Source organism: Macaca fascicularis, chromosome 16 (genome assembly GCF_037993035.2).
Source record: "Macaca fascicularis isolate 582-1 chromosome 16, T2T-MFA8v1.1".
Classification (NCBI taxonomy): Eukaryota; Metazoa; Chordata; class Mammalia; order Primates; family Cercopithecidae; genus Macaca; species Macaca fascicularis.
In genome coordinates, this window is record NC_088390.1 from 8,425,210 (window position 1) to 8,443,971 (window position 18,762).

Sequence of the window (18,762 nt, forward strand, 5' to 3'; positions counted from 1 at the left end):
CCCAAGTAGTTGGGACTACAGGCGCCCGCCACCTCGCCCGGCTAGTTTTTTGTATTTTTTTAGTAGAGACGGGGTTTCACCGTGTTAGCCAGGATGGTCTCGATCTCCTGACCTCGTGATCTGCCCGTCTCGGCCTCCCAAAGTGCTGGGATTACAGGCTTGAGCCACCGCGCCCGGCAACATACTCTTAACATATGATCTCGCGATCATTGTGCTCCTGTTTATCCAAATGAACCAAAATCTGACGCTTACCCAAAAACCACACACAAATGTTTATAGCAGCTTTATTCATAATTGCCAAAAATTAGGAGCAAGCAGGATATCCTTCAGTAGGTGAATGTATAAACTGTGGTATATCCAGACAATGGAATATTACTCAGTGCAAAAAAAGAAATGAACTATCAAGCCACAAAAGACATGGAGGAACCTTAAATACACATTGCGAAGTATAAGAAGGCAGTCTGAAAAAGGAACATACTATATCATTCCAACTATATAACATTTTGGAAAAGGCAAAACTACAGACAGTAAAAAGATCAGTGGTCTCCAGGAGTTTGGGGAGTAGGAAGGGAGGGATGAATAGCTAGCTAGAGCACAGGGGACTTTTAGGGCAGTGTAACTATTCTGTATGATACTTTAATGGTAGCTACATGTAATTTTACATTTGTCAAAACCCATAGAATGAGCCGGGCATGGTTGCACATGCTGTAGTCCCAGTTACTTGGCAGGCTGAGGTGGAAGGATCACTTAGGCTCAGGAGCTTGAGGCTGAAGTGGACCGTGACTGTGCCACTGCACTCTGGCCTGGGCAATAGAGCGAGACCCTGTCTCCAAACACACACACACACACAATAGAATGCATAGCACAAAGAGTGAACCCTAATGTAAACTACAGACTTGCAGAGGCAGGAGAATCACTTGAACCCAGAAGGTGGAGGTTGCAGTGAGCCAAGATTGCGCCATTCCACTCCAACCTGGGCAAGAAGAGCGAAACTCTGTCTCGAAAATAAAAATAAAATAAAAATAAAGTCCATTATTAAACAATACAAAAGCACCCCAAAAACCAAGGGCCAAGAAAGAGGGAATAGTATTTATTTTTTCTTTCTTTTTTTTTTTTTTTTTAATGGAGACAGAGTCTCGCTCTGTTGCCTAGGCTGGAGTGCAGTGGCGCAATCTCCGCCTCCCAGGTTGAAGTGATTCTCTTGCCTCAGCCTCCTGAGTAGCTGGGGTTATAGATGTCCGCCACCTCACCTGGCTAAGTTTTGTATTTTTAGCAGAGACAGGGTTTCAGCATGTTGGCCAGGCTGGTCTCGAACTCCTGACCTCAAGTGATCCACTCACCTTGGCCTCCCAAAGTGCTGGGATTATGGGCATGAGCCGCCGCACCTGGCCTAATTTTCTATAATGGAGAAAACACAAGACTTATGATTTTCTGCTTCCATAGAGTATTGGGCAGAAATAGGCCAGGAATCCCTATTTTGTAGCCAGGGGAAAGGAAGAATTGTTCTCAGTAGGGGACCACTGTCTAGGGTGAAGCCTGGTCAGTGCGATAGAAACTGTCCTTGGTATCGCTGAGAATTCTGGTTCCATGCCTGGTTAGCTGAGAAACTTGTCAGACACCATATTCTAGTGAGTGCCTGGAAGATACCTGTGAACAGAAGGGGAAACGACATAAGGCCTGGGGGCTTTCAGGCAGCTTTTGGGATCCGCTACATAAAATGCCAGGACTTGAAGACAAGTGACTCTCACTCACATGAATACTGCCTTTGCAGGCTAAAAAACAAACTGCCAAGTTACTGTGCTGTATTTCTGTATTCAAAGCTGTCTCTCCTCTTTGGTGGGACCTTGTCAATTCTTCTAACTTTTTTTGGATGTAATTGTAGACTTACAGAAAAGTTGCAAGAATAGTACAAAGAATTCCCACTCTTCACCCAGATTCCCCACAAATGTTAACATTTTACTGCATTTTTTTTTTTTTTTTTCAGAAGGAGTCTCGTGCTGTTGCCAGGCTGGAGTACAGTGGCACGATCTCGGCTCACTGCAACCTCCACCTCCTGGGTTCAAGCAATTCTCCTGCCTCAGCTTCCTGAGTAGCTGGGATTACAGGCGCGTGCCACCACGCCTGGCCAATTTTTGTATTTTTAGTAGAGACAGTTTCACCATGTTGGTCAGGCTGGTCTCGAACTTCTGACCTCGTGATCTGCCCGCCTCGGCTTCCCAAAGTGCTGAGATTATAGGCATGAGCCACCGCATCCAGCTGCATTTGTTTTATATCTCTCTGTCCCTCCCTTCTCTCTGTCCACACACACACACATACACACAAACACACACACACTCATTTTTCTGTACTATTTGATAATAAATCGCCGACATAATGCTCTTTATCTCAAAATATTTCAACATCTATTTCCTAAAAACAAGGACATTCTCTTACATAACCACAGTACAATCCTCAAGATCAGGAAATTAACTTTGATACAATATTATAATCTTCAGACAATATTCACATTTTGCCAACTGTCCCAATGATGCTCATTGTAATAAAAGAATATCCTGGATCATGCATTGTGTTTGGTTCCCATGTCTCTAGCCTACTTTAACTGGAATAGTGCCTCAGTCTGTCTTTGTCTTTCTCAACATTGCCATTTTTTAAAGAGTACAGGGCAATTATTTTGCAGAATGCCCCTCAATCTGGGTTTGTCTCTTGTCTCTTCATAATTGGATGCAAGTAGCGTATCTGTGGTAGAAATGTCACAGAAACGTTCTCAGTGCATCCTGTCGGGGCAGCAGTAGTTGCACATATACTGGGGAGGTTAACTTTGATCACCGGGTTAAGGTGGTGTCTGCCAGGTCTCTGAGTGAGGATCCTGCTGACCATACTTCCCCTGCAAGAAGTCCTCTTATAATACAAAGTAGGCAGGATGGAGAATGTTCAGCAGTGATCTGCAGATGGTCCTTGGAAACTTAGCTCGGCCGGGCGTGGTGGCTCACACCTGCAATCCCAGTACTTTGGGAGGCCGAGGCAGGTGGATCACGAGGTCAGGAGATCGTGGCCATCCTGGCTAACACGGTGAAATCCCAACTTTACTGAAAATACAAAAAATTAACCGGGCGTGGTGGTGGGCGCCTGTAGTCCCAGCTACTCGGGAGGCTGAGGCAGGAGAATGGCGTGAACCCGGGAGGCGGAGCTTGCAGTGAGCCGAGATCGCGCCACTGCACTCCAGCCTGGGCGACAGAGCGAGACTCCGTCTCAAAAAAAAAAAAAAAAAAAAAAAAAAAAGAAACTTAGCTTGTGTGACTTCTCACTGAGCACTCCTTTACAGACTTACAAGTCTTTACTCTGTGCCCATTTTTCTGCATTTAGCAGTCTCTTTACCTGTTGGTACCTCCAAAGGCCAGCAGGATGCCTTAGGGCTTATAAATGTCCAATGAATGAGTGAAACTGACAGGCTAGAGAAGGGGTAGGCAAGGAGAGCTGGTCACAAAAAAGCCCAGAATGACAGTAGATTTTCAGAGAGGCTCTCTTCCTGATACAGAGAGCCCCTGCATCTGGAGATGAAGAAGGGTGGCAGTTTCAGGTGTCTGGACTGGTTCTCTGCACCCCACTCAGGGCAGAAAGGCAGGGTTTCAGGACTGGAAGGCAGCTGTGTTATTACAGGTGACCTGGGTTCTGTATTGAGCAAGATCCTAATGGTCCCTACATTTAAGGCAGCCATTTCCAGCATTCCGGCCATTGCAATCAGGAGAAAGAGAGGCAAAAACAGAGGGGATGTCATTCAAAGAACAGTACACTGAATTGTGGGGGTAGAGTGGGGAGGAGGAAAGAGGCAAACATCTGGCCACTGAATGACTCACCAAAGTTAGGAGTGAGCTATCTGTGTGAAAACCAGAGGAAAGGCTCACAAGCACTCATCTGCTACGTACTCACCCTGTAATGTCACGGGAAATGCATAAAAGTGAAGAGAACTCCTACGCCAAAGTTCCAGGTGTGGAAAAGTTATTCTGATCAAGAGGAGCTAGTCAACAGAAAGGATGTAGCAATTCAAATTAAATAGAACAATAAGACTGAACAAATTGAGATGTGGGGAAGCAAAAAGCAAAATATCAGGACCAAATTTTAAATGGAAAAGGGAAACTCTGACTAGATCTAAACCAAATAATAATAATAATCAATTATAACTAAGAAAAGTAAACATACGAAAAATATGATTCTAAAAGGCAAAGTCTCATATTAAAACGGAAAAGCAATTTGTGCAGGAAGCTCACGTTTCCTGCCTACTTTGTTTGCTTGGAAAACACAGTAGAGTCGACCATCTGGGGTAATTAATTCTAGGGTAAAAATGTCAGAACCTGGGTAAACAAAGATTAGCACCATGATAAAAATAAGGAAGAACCAGGAACTAAAAAAGAAACCAAATTCAATAAGTTCAAAGGGACAGAATTCCGAAGAAAATTCTGAAGATTCCAGGGACAAACTTGTTTTGCCATCAGTCAACGTTCTGAATGAAAGTCCTGAGATAACTCTTGCTCTTTTATATTTCAAAGTATCTCAGGTTTCAGATCAATTTCTGTAAAGCTTTCACAAAACAAATGGAAGGAAGAACTGTAAATCACAAACTAAAACAAACAAAACAAAACGAAAAACCTTTCCCCCTTACAATTCAACAACCCGAAGTCACCAAATTGAAGAAGGTTAAAGTAATTACAGAGGTAACGGGCTCATGCCGTGATTGAACCTAACCTTGGCAAACCATACTTCAATGGTCTGTTGTACTGACGTCCAGAAAGCATGCAAAATAATTTGGAAGCAAGAATGTAAGTCTGAGCTTTTTGGTTGCCTTCCCAGCTGCCCTTCCTTCTCAGTACTAATGACATTCCAATGCTTAGTCTCAAAAAACCATTGGTAATAGGGATCTCAGAAATATCAGAAGAAAATGTTCCTTCTACCCCTAGAGCTGCAGACAAACAGATTCTATTCCACAATATAAGGCCAAAGCTAGTTCTGAAAAAGTGGGTAAACAGAGAACATTCACAGAAAGCGTTCATGTCTAAGTCTCCCATCTTCTCTCCACCTCGGAAGTGGGGACACGCCCCCTGGCAGGAAGCTCAGGCCGGGGTTCTAGAAGAGGTAGGAAGTACAAAAGTACAAGATGACAGTTTTCACACTACACAGGGCAGAACTGGAAGAGAACTTTAATACGAGTTGGTTCAATTGTCTCTCACCTTAGATGAAGAAGCCAAGTTCTGGAAAGAATAAGTGACTCTGGCAGTGTCTAGAGTAGCCGATGGCCTGAGTTTCTTCCTGCCACGCCACACAAAACAAGTGCAACCAGGAAATTCATGTGCCTAGACCTGATGCCTCAATTCCAAAGCCACAAAGGTAGTTGGGACCATATGACAGTCCAAGTTGGATGCCAGGTTTAAGTTGTTATCCTGTGAGTAATGGGGAGCCACTGCAGATTCTTTTCCCCCCCCCGCCGCCGAAGCGCTGTGGTGCAATTGTAGCTCACTGCAGCCTTAACCTCCTGGGCTCAAGAGATCCTTCCACCTCAGCCACCCAAGTAGCTGGGCCTACAGTGCGAGCCACCATACCTGGCTAATTAATACCATGCTTCATTATGTTGCCCAGGCTGGTATCGAACCCTGTGGCTCAAGCAACCCTCCTGTCTCAGCCTCCCAAAGTGCTTGGACTACAGGCATGAGCCACCGCACCTGGCCCATTGGAGATTCTTTTTTTTTTTTTTTTCAGACGCAGTCTCGCTCTGTCGCCCAGGCTGGAGTGCAGAGCCGTGATCTCAGCTCACTGCAAGCTCCGCCTCCCAGGTTCACATCATTCTTCTGCCTCAGCCTCCCGAGTAGCTGGGACTACAGGCGCCCGCCACCACATCCCGGCTAATTTTTTGTATTTTTAGTAGAGACGGGGTTTCACTGTGTTAGCCAGGATGGTCTCGATCTCCTGACCTCATGATCCACCCGCCTCAGTCTCCCAAAGTGCTGGGATTACAGGTGTGAGCCATTGCGCCTGGCCAAGAGTCTGCTTTTAAGATGGCTCACTCATATGGTTGGCAGATTGATTCTGTCTGTTGGCTCAGGGCTGAGGGCCCAGGGCTTTGGCTCCTCTTGATGTGACTTGGGCTTCCTCATAACATGGTGACTGGGTTTCAAGAGTAACTATTCCAAGAGAGTGAGGTAGTATTTTTATAGCAGCCTCAGAAGCCACATATTATTACTTTTTCGTACTAGACTGGTCAAGGCAAGAACAAATTTCTGCCTAGGTTCAAGGAGGGATGATAAAAACTCCATCTCTTGATAGGGAAGTGCAAAGTTCTAGAAGAACATGTGTGACAGATATACTGTTGCATTGACATTTGGAAAATATAATCTGCCACTGGTAGGGATGACATAATTTAGCAAATTAGCTAGGGGCAGTGAGGGAGAATGATACACCGATGTCTCTGGGTTGGGTGACCCATGGTGCCATTAGTAGAACTAGTGGAAAACAGAAGGAAGAATATGTTAGGGGAGATTATTGACTCTGAGAAGCCCATAGTAGTCAGAAGGCTGGAGCCTAGAAGAGGCATAAGGGAGTCTCATACAGAAAAGTCACAGCTAAAACTGAGACTAGAAGAAATGGCCAAGGATGAGAAAGAAAATCATAACAGATTTTTAGAAAACAAAAATTTCTTTTTTGAGAGTGAGTCTCCTCTGTTACCTAGGTTAGAGTGCAGTGGCACGATCTCAGCTCACTGCAACCTCCGCCTCCTAGATTCAAGCAATTCTTGTGCCTCAGCTTCCTGAGTAGCTAGGATTACAGGCACCTGCCACCATGCCTAAGTTTTGTATTTTTAGCAGAGATGTGGTTTTGCCATTTTGGCCAGGTTGGTCTCGAACTCCTGACCTCAGGTGATCCGCCCACCTTGGCCTCCTAAAGTGCTGGGATTACAGGCATGAGCCACTGTACCTAGCCTATTTTCTGTTTTTTAAATGGCATTATTTTTCCGTACCAGTATTTACTTTTGTGTAGCCAAATATATTAATACTTTTCTCCAAGGTCACAAAAGTATTTTTTTCCCATATATATATATATATATTTTAGACAGATTCTTGCTCTGTTGCCCAGGCTGGAGTGCAATGGCGCAATCTTGGTTCTTCACTGCAACCTCTGCCTCCTGAGTTCAAGTGATTCTCCTGCCTCAGCCTCCTGAGTAGCTGGAATTACAGGCGCCTGCCACCACATCCAGCTAATTTTTGTATTTTTAGTAGAGATGGGGTTTCGCCAGGTTGGCCAGGCTGGTCTCAAACTCCTGACATCAGGTGATCCACCCACCTTGGCCTCCCAAAGTGCTTGGACTACAGGCATGAGTCACTGCGCCCGGCCCCCCAATATTTTTATTATTTTTATATGTTTAATGTTTAGGGGTCAGACTTCATTTTTGTCAAATGGGCAGCCAATTGATCCAGCACCATTAACTGAATGATACATGCCTTCCCACTGATTGAAATGTCACTTCTATCATAAGTTCCTAGAGATATACAGTTCTGTTGCTGGCCTTTTTTCTTTTTTTGGAAACAGGGTCTCTGTCACCCAGGCTGCAGTGCAGTGATACAATCACGGCTCACTTTAACTTCGGCCTCCCAGGTTCAAGTGACCCCCCACTTCAGCCTCCCAAGTAGCTGGGATTACAGGTGCATGGCACCACGCCCTGCACTGGCCTTTCTTCAGCGCTGGGCCACAGAAATGCACGTGCATGTGAGTGGCTGAGGGTGGCCACCTGGAGAGTGCCACATGCACTGCAGTGCGTCTCCTCATTTGCTGCCATGCAGAAATTGTGGGCCCACTGTGGCCACATATGCCGAATTCTCAAGAGGTGCTAGACATCCAGATTTTTATATGAACTCTCCAGTGTTTAAAGAGTTGGCAATTAATAAAAAAAAAAAAAAATTTAAAAGGCTGGGCACCATGGCTCATGCCTGTAATCTCAGCACTTTGGGAGGCCAAGGTGGGTGGATCACCTGAGGTCAGGAGTTCGAGACCCGCCTGACCAAAATGACGAAACCCCGTCTCTACTAAAAATACACAAATTAGCCGGGCGTGGTGGCGGGCGCCTGTAATCCCAGCTACTTGGGAGGCTGAGGCAGGAGAATCACTTGAACCTGGGAGATGGAGGTTGTAGTGAGCTGAGATGGCACCACTGCACTCCAGCCTGGGCGACAAGAGTGAAACTCTGTTTAAAAAAAAAAAAAACTAAAAACATTATGTGGACAAAATATATTTGCAAGCTGAGACTAGCTTGTGGCACACTAGTTGGTGACCTCTATTCCAGATGCTGAAATAATGCAGAGGCTGAAATAAAGACTGGGTCCAGGAATCCACCTCTCACTCTTTCCCACTGCCAACATTAAGATGCAAAGAGGAAGAGTGATGCGGCAGCTCCTGGAAACCTTGGTTATTTGCAGGCATCTCTGGGAAAGCAAGCAGTGTTATGGCTCATGTGTCACCTTTTACCCACGAGTTGATGATGTGGTTCCCGGTATGCCAAGTAACTAGGAGGGAGGAGGTCAGCACTGGGGAGGGGAAGGTAACATCCTCAGTCAAAGTTGGGCCTCCCAGACCTGTTGGGCTGAGTTACAAAGAAAGACAATGGGTTGGAAGGGGGATGGAAAGTAAGGTGCTGGCCAAGAACAGAGCAAGATTTTGGCCCCCAAAACAAGCTGGGAAGTGATGTCACTTCCTATGTAATAATAATGCGGCTTCCCTGGATCCCTTCCAACTTCACACTGCTGAATCTGAGAAGAAATGGCAGTGAGCAAAGCTCTCCCACTCTCACGTGGAGGACAGGGTCTGCTCGCGGCAAAGATGAGTCGCATTGTAGAACTTCACCATTCAGAGAGAAAGCTCCTTCACATGCAGAATCTCGCTTGTCTCTCAGGACATTCCTGTGAGGTAGGCAGCACCGGCGTGTTACTGCCCCTTACAGAAGAGGGAACTGGCATCAGTGACAATCAGGATGGGTCTTAGATGGCTCTGGGATGTGCAGGAAGGACACCTGTATAAAGAATAAAAGACTGGCCAGGCGTGGTGGCTCATGCCTGTAATCCCAGCACTTTGGGAGGCCGAGGCAGGTGGATCATGAGGTCAGGCGTTCGAGACCAGCCTGGCCAACATAGTGAAACCCCGTGTCTACTAAAAAAGCAAAAAATTAGCCGGGCGTGCTGGTGGGTGCCTGTAATCCCAGCTACTCGTGAGGTCGAGACAGGAGAATCACTTGAACCTGGAAGACGGAGGCTGTGGTGAGCCAAGATCGTGCCACTGCACTCCAGCCCAGGCGACAGTGTGAGACTCCATCTCAAAATAAAAATAAAATAAAATAAAATAAAAAGAATAAAAGACTGCAGGCCCTTTCTCCTTCCCCGTGCCCATTTTAGTAGAATCATTTATTCATTAAATTCACTGAACACCTTCCATGGGCTGAGCACGCTGTCTTAGGCATTGGGAACGTAGGAGTACACAGGTCCTGAGCACTGTCCTCCCCTGTGGCTGGGTCAGTCATCCTTACTCTGAACCCTGACCCAGACTGGCCTTGCCCTCCTCCTCTCTAGGTAGAGCAATGATCTCAGGCCAACTCTTGCATTTTGTTCCAGAAACCTCGATTGTTTCCCTATTGGTCACTTCCCGAAATGCACTGAACTGTGCCAGGAATAGGATATGTTTTTAAGTGCTTGAGACACAGACAAGTGGCAGACGCATACCCAAATTCCAGTCATATCTTACTTCTGACCGAATTTTAATATGTTTCATGCAGTTACACAATTCTCTGTGCATAATGCTCTGAGAAAAGGGATGGCACATACGGTTTCTCCTGAAGTGGGAAACAAAGCCCAGTTGGTAAGGTGGCCAGTCTCTATGGCGTCTTAGATGAACCTCTTTTTTTCTCATTATTTTCCTTCATCTACTTTTTTTCTGAGATGGAGTCTTGCTCTGTCGCCCAGGCTGGAGTGCAGTGGCTGGATCTCAGCTCACTGCAAGCTCCGCCTCCCGGGTTCACGCCATTCTCCTGCCTCAGCCTCCCGAGTAGCTGGGACTACAGGCGCCCGTCACCTCGCCCGGCTAGTTTTTTGTATTTTTTAGTAGAGACGGGGTTTCACCGTGTTCGCCAGGATGGTCTCGATCTCCTGACCTCGTGATCCGCCCGTCTCGGCCTCCCAAAGTGCTGGGATTACAGGCTTGAGCCACCGCGCCCGGCCTGTATTTTTCTATTGACTATAATGAGTAGAACTGTGTCTCTTACAAAGGTAAGTCCAGCCGTGCACGGTGGCTCACGCCTGTAATCCCAGCACTTTGGGAGGCTGAGTTGAGTGGATCACGAGGTCAGGAGTTTGAGACCAGCCTGGCCAATATGGTGAAACCCCATCTCTACTAAAAAATACAAAAATTAGCTGGGTTTGTGGGGGTGCGTGCCTGTAGTCCTGGCTACTTGGAGGCTGAGGCAGGAGAATCGCTTGAACCTGTGAGGCGGAGGTCACAGTGAGCCCAGATCATGCCACCGCACTATAGCCTGGGCAACAGCGTGAGACTCTGTCTCCAAAAAAAAAAAAAAATTAGCCAGGCGTAGCAGTGCGCACCTGTAGTCCCAGCTACTGAGGAGGCTGAGGCAGAATTGCTTGAACTGGGGAGGTGGAGGCTGCAGTGAGCCCAGATTGTGCCACTGCACTCCAGCCTGGGCAACAGAGTGAGACTCCACCTCAAAAAAAAGAAAGACAAAAAAAAAAATCCTGGCTGGGTGTGGTGGCATGCACCTGTAATCTTAGCACTTTCAGAGGCCAATCCCTTGAGCCCAGGAGTTTGAGACCAGCCTGGGCAATATAAGGAGACCCTGTCTCTAAAAAAAAAAAATAAATAAAAAAGATAAGTCCAAGTTCAAGTCCCTAGTACCTGTGAATGTTGCCTTACTTGGAAAGAGTATTTGCTGATCTAATTAAGGTAAGGGTCTCGAGATGAGAGTATCCTCATTAGAGTGGGCCCTAAATCCAGTGACATGGGTTCGGTGTCCAGTGATGTCTTTACAAGCGACAGGAAAGAATACATACAGCACAGGGGAGAAGGCCACAGGAAGACAGAAGCAGAGACTGGACTTACACTGTCACAAGCCAGGGAATACCAAGGATTGCCGAGGGCCACTAGAGAAAGGAGAAAGGCATGGAATGATTCTCCCCCAGAGCCTTCAGAAAGAACCTACCTTACTAACCACTTTAATTTCAGACTTTGGGCCTCCAGAACTGTGAGACTCAATTTCTGTTAAGTCACCCAGGTGGTGGTTGTTTTTTTTTTTTTTTTTGTCTTCGAGACAGAGTCTTGCTTTGTCACCCAGGCTGGAGTGCAGTGGCATGGTCTCGGCCCACTGCAACCTCTGCTTCCTGAGTTCAAGTGATTCTCCTGCCTCAGCCTCCCGGTTAGCTGGGATTACAGGCACACGCCTCCAAGCCTGCCTAATTTCTGTATTTCTAGTAGAGACAGGGTTTCACCATGTTGGCCAGGCTAGTCTTGAACTCCTGACCTCAAGTGATCTGCCCACCTCGGCCTCCCAAAGTGCTGGGATTACAGGCATGAGTCCTGCACCCGGCCAGATTGTGGTAATTTTTTATGGTAGCCCTAAGAATAAATACACAGACCCAAACTTTTCCCTTTTTGAGCAAGGGCTACCATATACAACTTGACCTGAGAGTGCAGCCTTCAATCCTTTCCCCCGGGGCCTCTGGCAACAGTTCTCAGATGACTATGCTCAGAGAGACACCTGTGACTGTCCACCCAGCAGCCATCTGTTCACCAGCAGAGGAGACCAGAAGCCCCTTGTGAGGTGCTGGGTTCTGTAGCTTCAGGAGTGGGATCCATGTCATCATCCATATCAGATCTGTCTGCTCCAATCTCAACTCTTTCTTCCTGCCTGATCCAAAGGCTATTTTCTAGCTGTTCTTCAGCAATTTCTAGCTCTTCTTCTGTTTGTAAAGTAGCCACGGTTTCCCGGGGCAAGTTTGAGGAATATAGCCCAAATTTGGCTTTACAACCGAACATTGCCTCAAATGGACTTTGCTGCAAGGAAACGTCGAAAGCCTGATTCCTCACCATCTGCAGGAATCGGAGGCCTTTGGCCCAGTGACATAAACGGTTACTCTGCATCCAGGTACCTATCATGTTCTTCACATCACGGCTTGCTCCTTCCAGGGAGCCCTGGCTTTGGCCAGGGTGGTACTTACCAGACACAATCTTTAGGTCTGGCCACAACTCATTGAGCTCCTGAACAACCTCGTTTGTGAACTCAACGCCACTGTCAGAGTCTAACACAGTGGGTGTACCAAGAATTGTGAAAATATCTAATAAGACACTGACCACCTCACGGGCCTGTTTGGTTCTTAATGGCCGTAAAATAATAAACTTGGTCAAGTGGTCCTGGTAGTATAAAATGAACTTGAACTCACCATCGGCACTTGACTGCATGTCAAGTATTTCAACTTGGCACGTGGAGTCTATGTCCTTAAAAGTCATGGGCTTGGGCGGAAGGCCTTTCTTGGGTACTGGGTTCTTCTGGTGGCACTGTTTACACAGAGTCAGATATAAGACAATAACTTCTTTGGTGACATTCCCATATTTTCCTTGCAGCTCCTTGAGCATGCGTGTCCGCCCACCATGTCCAATACTGAGATGTGTATCATGAAGAATATCAAACAACTCTTCTTTATGTACATAATACCGTATTCGATCACGTTCTCCATGAGTAGCCTCTATCAGTTTCTCTGTGCCCTGTACAGAGATCACGTCATATTTTGCCGCACGGCGATAATCACGTGATGACTTCTTCCCTTTTTCTTTAGCTTCTTTAACTTCCTTTATTGTTTGAAAGTACTTTTCTTTGGAAAATACCTTGCTGTTGTAACTTTTGCTTTCTACTAACTTTGTTACACTCATAAGAAACTTTTCTCTCATGTTACTTATCTCCATTTCCATTTCATTCACATTTGAAACACCAGGTGGATCATTTCCAGCTCTCTGAGGCATCATGGAGAACTGTAAGAAGGATGCTAAGAAAGGAAAAAAAGAGAACAAAGTTAAATTCACTGACACTCCCACCTGGAAGACTTCCCCTCTGGAGTTCCTCATCAATTCTTTCATATAATTTTTGAAGATGATTATATGGAAGAATGATAATAGAGTCATAGTAAAAAGCAATTAGAAAGCCAACTGGCACCATCCAAAACCACAGCATAGCAATAGAATTTGACATCAGTTAAATCACAAATATGTAGAGGTTTTAGACTTTCGGCAAACAGAAAAAACAACGAAGCCATTAGCTTATAGCATGAAACCTAATCAACTGGTTTTCATTAATTGAACAGGAGAGAGGATAAACAGAAACTCCTAAGGCAGTAGGCTAAAATCTTACCCTCAGTACCCTTTAAAATAATATAAATGGGAGAACGTTGCTAAAAGGTACCACATAATAACAGCAAACTCTTAAACTGAAATTTGTACCAGGCATTGCTTCTGAGGCTTCCCATGATCAACAGAAACAATCTCTTGGCCAGGCGCAGTGGCTCACGCCTGTAATCCCAGCACTCTGGGAGGTCGAGGTGGGCGGATCACTTGAGGTCAGGAGTCCGAGACCAGCCTGGCCAACATGGTGAAACCCCATCTCTACTAAAAATACAAAAACTGGCCAGGTGCGGTGGTGGGCACCTGCAATCCCAGCTCCTCGGGAGGCTGAGGCAGGGAGAATGGCTTGAACCCGGAAGGCGGAGGTTGCAGTGAGCCGAGACTGCGCCACTGCACTCCGGCCTGGGCGACAAAGGGAGACTGTTTCCAAAAAAAAAAAAAAGAAAAAAATGCTTATGGCAGAAGAGTCTGTCCTAATTTTGCGTGAATCAAGAAGAAAGCTGTGGGAATATTTTTTTTTTTTTTTTTTTTTTTTTTGAGACGGAGTCTCGCTCTGTCACCCAGGCTGGAGTGCAGTGGCCGGATCTCAGCTCACTGCAAGCTCCGCCTCCCGGGTTCACGCCATTCGCCTGCCTCAGCCTCCCGAGTAGCTGGGACTACAGGCGCCTGCCACCTCGCCCGACTAAGTTTTTGTATTTTTAGTAGAGACGGGGTTTCACTGTGTTGGCCAGGATGGTCTCGATCTCCTGACCTCGTGATCCGCCCGTCTCGGCCTCCCAAAGTGCTGGGATTACAGGCTTGAGCCACCGCGCCCGGCAGGGAATATTTTTAAACGACGGTTTCCTTTTGACAATTGTCCACAAGATTAATAAAGGAAGATTCTGAGTCCTTACCCTGTGGGACCGTGTTCTCATAACTGTCCAGCATTGTGTCTCTGTAGCAATCCTTTTGAGAGGCTTCTAAATAATTCCAATATTTGGTCATATCTTCAAATGCTGTTGCTTCCTGAGACAACAATGGCTGCTGCCACAGGGACCATACAGTCTGGGGGCCTGGGATAAGGAGCAGCCTCAGCAGGTCTGCGGAAGAGACAAGAGAGGGCATCAGGAATGAAGGCACGCAGCATAGAGGACTCTGAAAGCGAGTCAGGTGAATAAATGGAAGAAAAAAGAAATAGGTCTCATATCCAACAAGATGAGTACAGCTTCATGGGTGAGGGAAAGGAGTTTTGCTTTCCTGGGAGGTCTGTTGGTCTGGCCAGTTTTGACGCTGCCAGAGCTGTAGCCCGTGCATTAATATTTCCAGAATAAAGCAGAGTCCAAGTGAACTTGAGCACAGGCTTGATGACGCCTAACAGGGATGGCAGGATCTGTTTCCAATGGAAATCTTATGTCTGTGTACATGGAGATATGTCAGGAGATTATCCTGCAGAAAACAGATACCCCAAAGGGAGTCTACATGCCACTGTGATCAGATAATTCCTTAAGGGGAGAACTTGATACTCAGTTGTCTAAACCGGGATTCCTTAGTTAGAACAGCCCTAAGACAGGATGGTGATGAGGCCAGGGGAGTTCATATGAGGACTGCAGGAATTCCAGCAAGCTTAGGAAAACAGGATCCCAAGATCCCAGCTGTCAGATGCAGAGCGGAGGGGCAGGGCAGAATCCTGAGAAGCAGACAAAGATGGAAACTTTTCAAAGTTCTGAGCAAGAGTCTCAGTTAAGTGGAACGTACTTCCAGGTCCTGAAGCTCCTCCACTAAAAGGGCTTCAAACTCCCTTCCTCAGCATTGCTGGTTAATCATGTATATTCCTGATTCTAAGACATTACTGACTGTAAAACCACTGACTTAATAACTTTCTTTTGAGAGGAAAAACAGTGTGTATTAAATGAATGTATTGATGACACATCCAAAATTTTAAATGTGAAAAATGTGCATTTGCATTCTTTTTCTTTTTTTGTATTTTTTATAGAGATGGGGTTTTGCCATGTTGCAAAAAACCCAGGCTGGTCTCGAACTCCTGGGCTAAAGTGATTCACCTGCCTCAGCCTCCCAAAGTGCTAGGATTACAGGCCTGAGGCAGTGGGCCTGGCCAAAACTATGCCTTGCAGAAATGAAGAAACTGCACATTTGCAAAATGCTCTTTACTCTAAGCCTGGGTTCAAGATCTTCTGCAAACTGACATTTTAAAGGCTCTGAGGCTGGGCACAGTGGCTCACACCTGTAATCCCAGCACTTTTGGGAGGCTGAGACGGGCAAATCACCTGAGGTCAGGAGTTCGAGACTAGCCTGGCCAACGTGGTGAAACCCTGTCTCTACTAAAAATACAAACATTAGTCAGGCATGGTGGTGCATGCCTGTAGTCCTAGCTACTCAGGAAGCTGAGGCAGGAGAATCACTGGAACCCAGGAGGCAGAGGTTGCGGTGAGCCGAGATCGTGCCACTGCACTCCAGCCTGGGCGACAGAGTGAGAGTCTGTTTCAGAAAACAAAAAAAGGCTCTGAGAAGTCCTGCAGTAAAGAAACCAGCTTCACTTTGTTTCATCCACCAGTACCATTCAATCATTGACATGGGACTTCGTTTCCCAAGGAATATCTATTACCATCCCACGGTCTTACTAGCTTTTTTTTAACACCGGGGTACACCACCACGCCTGGCTAATGTTTTGCATTTTTAGTAGAGATGAGGTTTTGCCACGTTGGCCAGGCTGGTCCTTGAACTTCTGGCCTCAAGTGGTCTGCTTGTTTTGGCCTCCCAAAGTGTTGGAATTATAGGCATGTACAGCCAGCGCACCCGGCCGGTCCTACTAGTTCTAACAGTTCTTGAAACCACAAGGTATTCAATGGAGTCCAGAAAGAGCACCTTCCAGATTCCTTTCTGAAACCAGCATCTCTCACAACTGGAGTGCTGTGTTGGTTGCTGTTTGATTCCCTTCAGGGGACCGCAAAGAAAGGAAAAGTCTCATCTTCATTCTATAAAATAACGAAGGCAACTGGGCACAGTGGCTCATGCCTGTAATCCTAACACTTTGGGAGGCCAAGGTAAGAGGATTGCTTGAGGCCAGGAGTTCAAGACCAACCTAGTCAACATAGTGAGACCCTGTCTCTAAAAATAAAAAAATTAAAAAAAAAGAAAGAAGAACGGAGGCAACAGGCTAGAAACAATTTATAACCAAAAGATGTAGAATCAGTCTTTAGTAAGAGATCCAGTCCTTACTATACCATGAAATTCTGCAGTAGAGTCCAAAGTCCACAATTATCTAATAGACCTATTTTGGTTGGTCCATCTAGTGATTTTTAAAAATTTGAATTTTTCGACCAGGTGTGGTGGCTCACACCTGTAATCCTAGCACTTTGGGAGGCTGAGGCGGATCACGAGGTCAGGAGATTGAGACCATCCTGGCTAACACGGTGAAATCCCATCTCTGCTAAAAATACAAAGTATTAGCTGGGCGTGGTGGCAGGAGCCTGTAGTCCCAGGAGGCTGAGGCAGGATAACGACGTGAACTCGAGAGGCGGAGCTTGCGGTAAGCCGAGATCGTGCCAATGCACTCCAGCCTGGGCGGCAGAGCCAGACTCCATCTCAAAAAGAAAAAAAAAAAAAAAAAAAAAGGAATGTTTCACCTATATTTACAGATTGGGAGATTTCACATAAAAATCTCGATTTCTGCCTTTTTTTTTCTTTCGAGACAGAGTTTTGCTCTGTCGCCCAGGCTAGAGGGCAGTGGCTGGATCTCTCACTGCAAGCTCCGCCTCCTGGGTTCAGGCCATTCTCCTGCCTCAGCCTCCAGAGTAGCTGGGACTACAGACGCCCGCCACCACGCCCGTGTAATTTTTTTGTATTTTTAGTAGAGATGAGGTTTCACCGTGTTAGCCAGGATGGTCTCGGTCTCCTCACCTCGTGATCCACCCGCCTCGGCCTCCTAAAGTGCTGGGATTACAGGCGTGAGCCACTGCGCCCGGCCTCGACTTTTGGCTTTCTTGAAAAGGCAATGTTCTGGCTGCACTGGCGGCATTGCTGCCTGGCAATAACTGGCTGTAATAGGCAGCATCTTCCTTTGGATCAAGTTTGTCCAACCTGTGGCCTGTGGGTCGCATGCAGCCCAGGACGTCGGGACCTACTAACCTATTCATCTTGCCCACTCCTGCAGATTTCTAAGCTTTCAGTATCTTTTTTTTTTTTTTTTTTGAGAGGGGTCTCACTTCGTCACCCAGGCTGGAGTGCAGTGGCATGATCACGGCTCCCAGGGTCAAGGCATCCTCCCACCTCAGCCTCCTGAGTACCTGGGACTACAGGCATGCGTCACCAGGCCCGGCTAATTTTTTTCTCTTTTTTTTTTTTTTTTTGTAGAGACGGGGTCTCATTATGTTGCCTGAGGCTTCAGTATCTTTTCCAAAGCAACATGAAACAAATGTGATCGTAAATCAATCAGCTTCCTGGTGTGATCTGTGCTGACGGCTACGGGATAAACGGCTAAGTGATAAACGAGTTGGTCAGAGAAAACTGGAAATATTTCCAAAGCCATGTTTACTCCCTTCACCCACCTGTGAGTCTTTGCCTCGGCGGTTTCCGACTTGGAATGTCCTCGCATCGATCTTCCCAATCCCAGCCAGCTGAAATCAGCCTCCTTCCCGACGTATTCAGTAACTTCAGCTGATTGCCATCTGGACTTCATCTCAACACCTGTACCACACTCACTGGCGCACTCTTGATTTGCATCTGCAGTCGACCAGTTCAGATGTATGCAACCTAAAAAGTAGGGACGGAGCCCTCTGCCTGCCTGTACCCCCTTTGGAGGGCCCACGAATACAGAGCTGAGCACAAAAGGTGTTCAAAGGACATTTAGTCAAAAATGTCGCTTACAGGTAGATTGTCATTAGCAAGGCAGAGCAGCGGTATGGCCGAGTCTACGCTTGGGAACTCATTTTCTGACTCTTACCATTTATTGACTAAAGCAAAGTTACTGGAGCCTCAGTTTCCTCATCTACAACCCGGGGAGAGGACCAGTACCCATCACAATCGATTGCTATGAAGATTCAATGACAATGCAGATAAGGCACTTAGTACAGTGTCCCCGCACCGTCCACGCCACCGGGCACGCCCGCTTATTCCTGAGGACCGGGCTGGGGCGTCGCCTCCTTTGTGTTGCCTTCCTACCCTGACTTCGCAGAATGATCCCCACAGCCTGGATCCACGCCCGTCCGCCCGCCAGCTCAGGGCTGAACCGCTGAGGCAGGTGCGCGGTGGAGAAAAGAGCCGCAGACTGAGGAAGGTCGGGAAAGAGAAAGGGATACACTAGACGCTGCGTCTGAATCTCCTCCACCCACCGCGAGCTGC

General features: G+C 46.7%; 1 protein-coding gene across 6 annotated transcripts in view; it reads right to left on the reverse strand.

Annotated features, from left to right (window-relative positions):
• The window catches only part of KRBA2 (KRAB-A domain containing 2), a 26,261-nt gene extending 7,508 nt beyond the window's left edge, over positions 1-18,753 (reverse strand). The window contains exons 1-4 of one of the 6 annotated variants that reach the window (XM_074018535.1): positions 17,970-18,753; positions 14,319-14,504; positions 12,474-13,073; positions 271-1,647 (exon numbers count right to left, since the gene is read on the reverse strand). In XM_074018535.1, the coding sequence (XP_073874636.1) occupies positions 1,541-1,647; positions 12,474-13,073; positions 14,319-14,409 (798 nt within the window). In that variant the 5' untranslated portion in view covers positions 14,410-14,504; positions 17,970-18,753 and the 3' untranslated portion in view covers positions 271-1,540. Of the gene's footprint in view, positions 1-270; positions 1,648-4,519; positions 13,074-14,318; positions 14,505-17,969 lie in introns of those variants that run through there. The other 5 variants (XM_005582859.5, XM_074018536.1, XR_010582265.2 and 2 more) reach the window with 5 other exon arrangements.
• Positions 18,754-18,762: the final 9 nt, after the last annotated feature.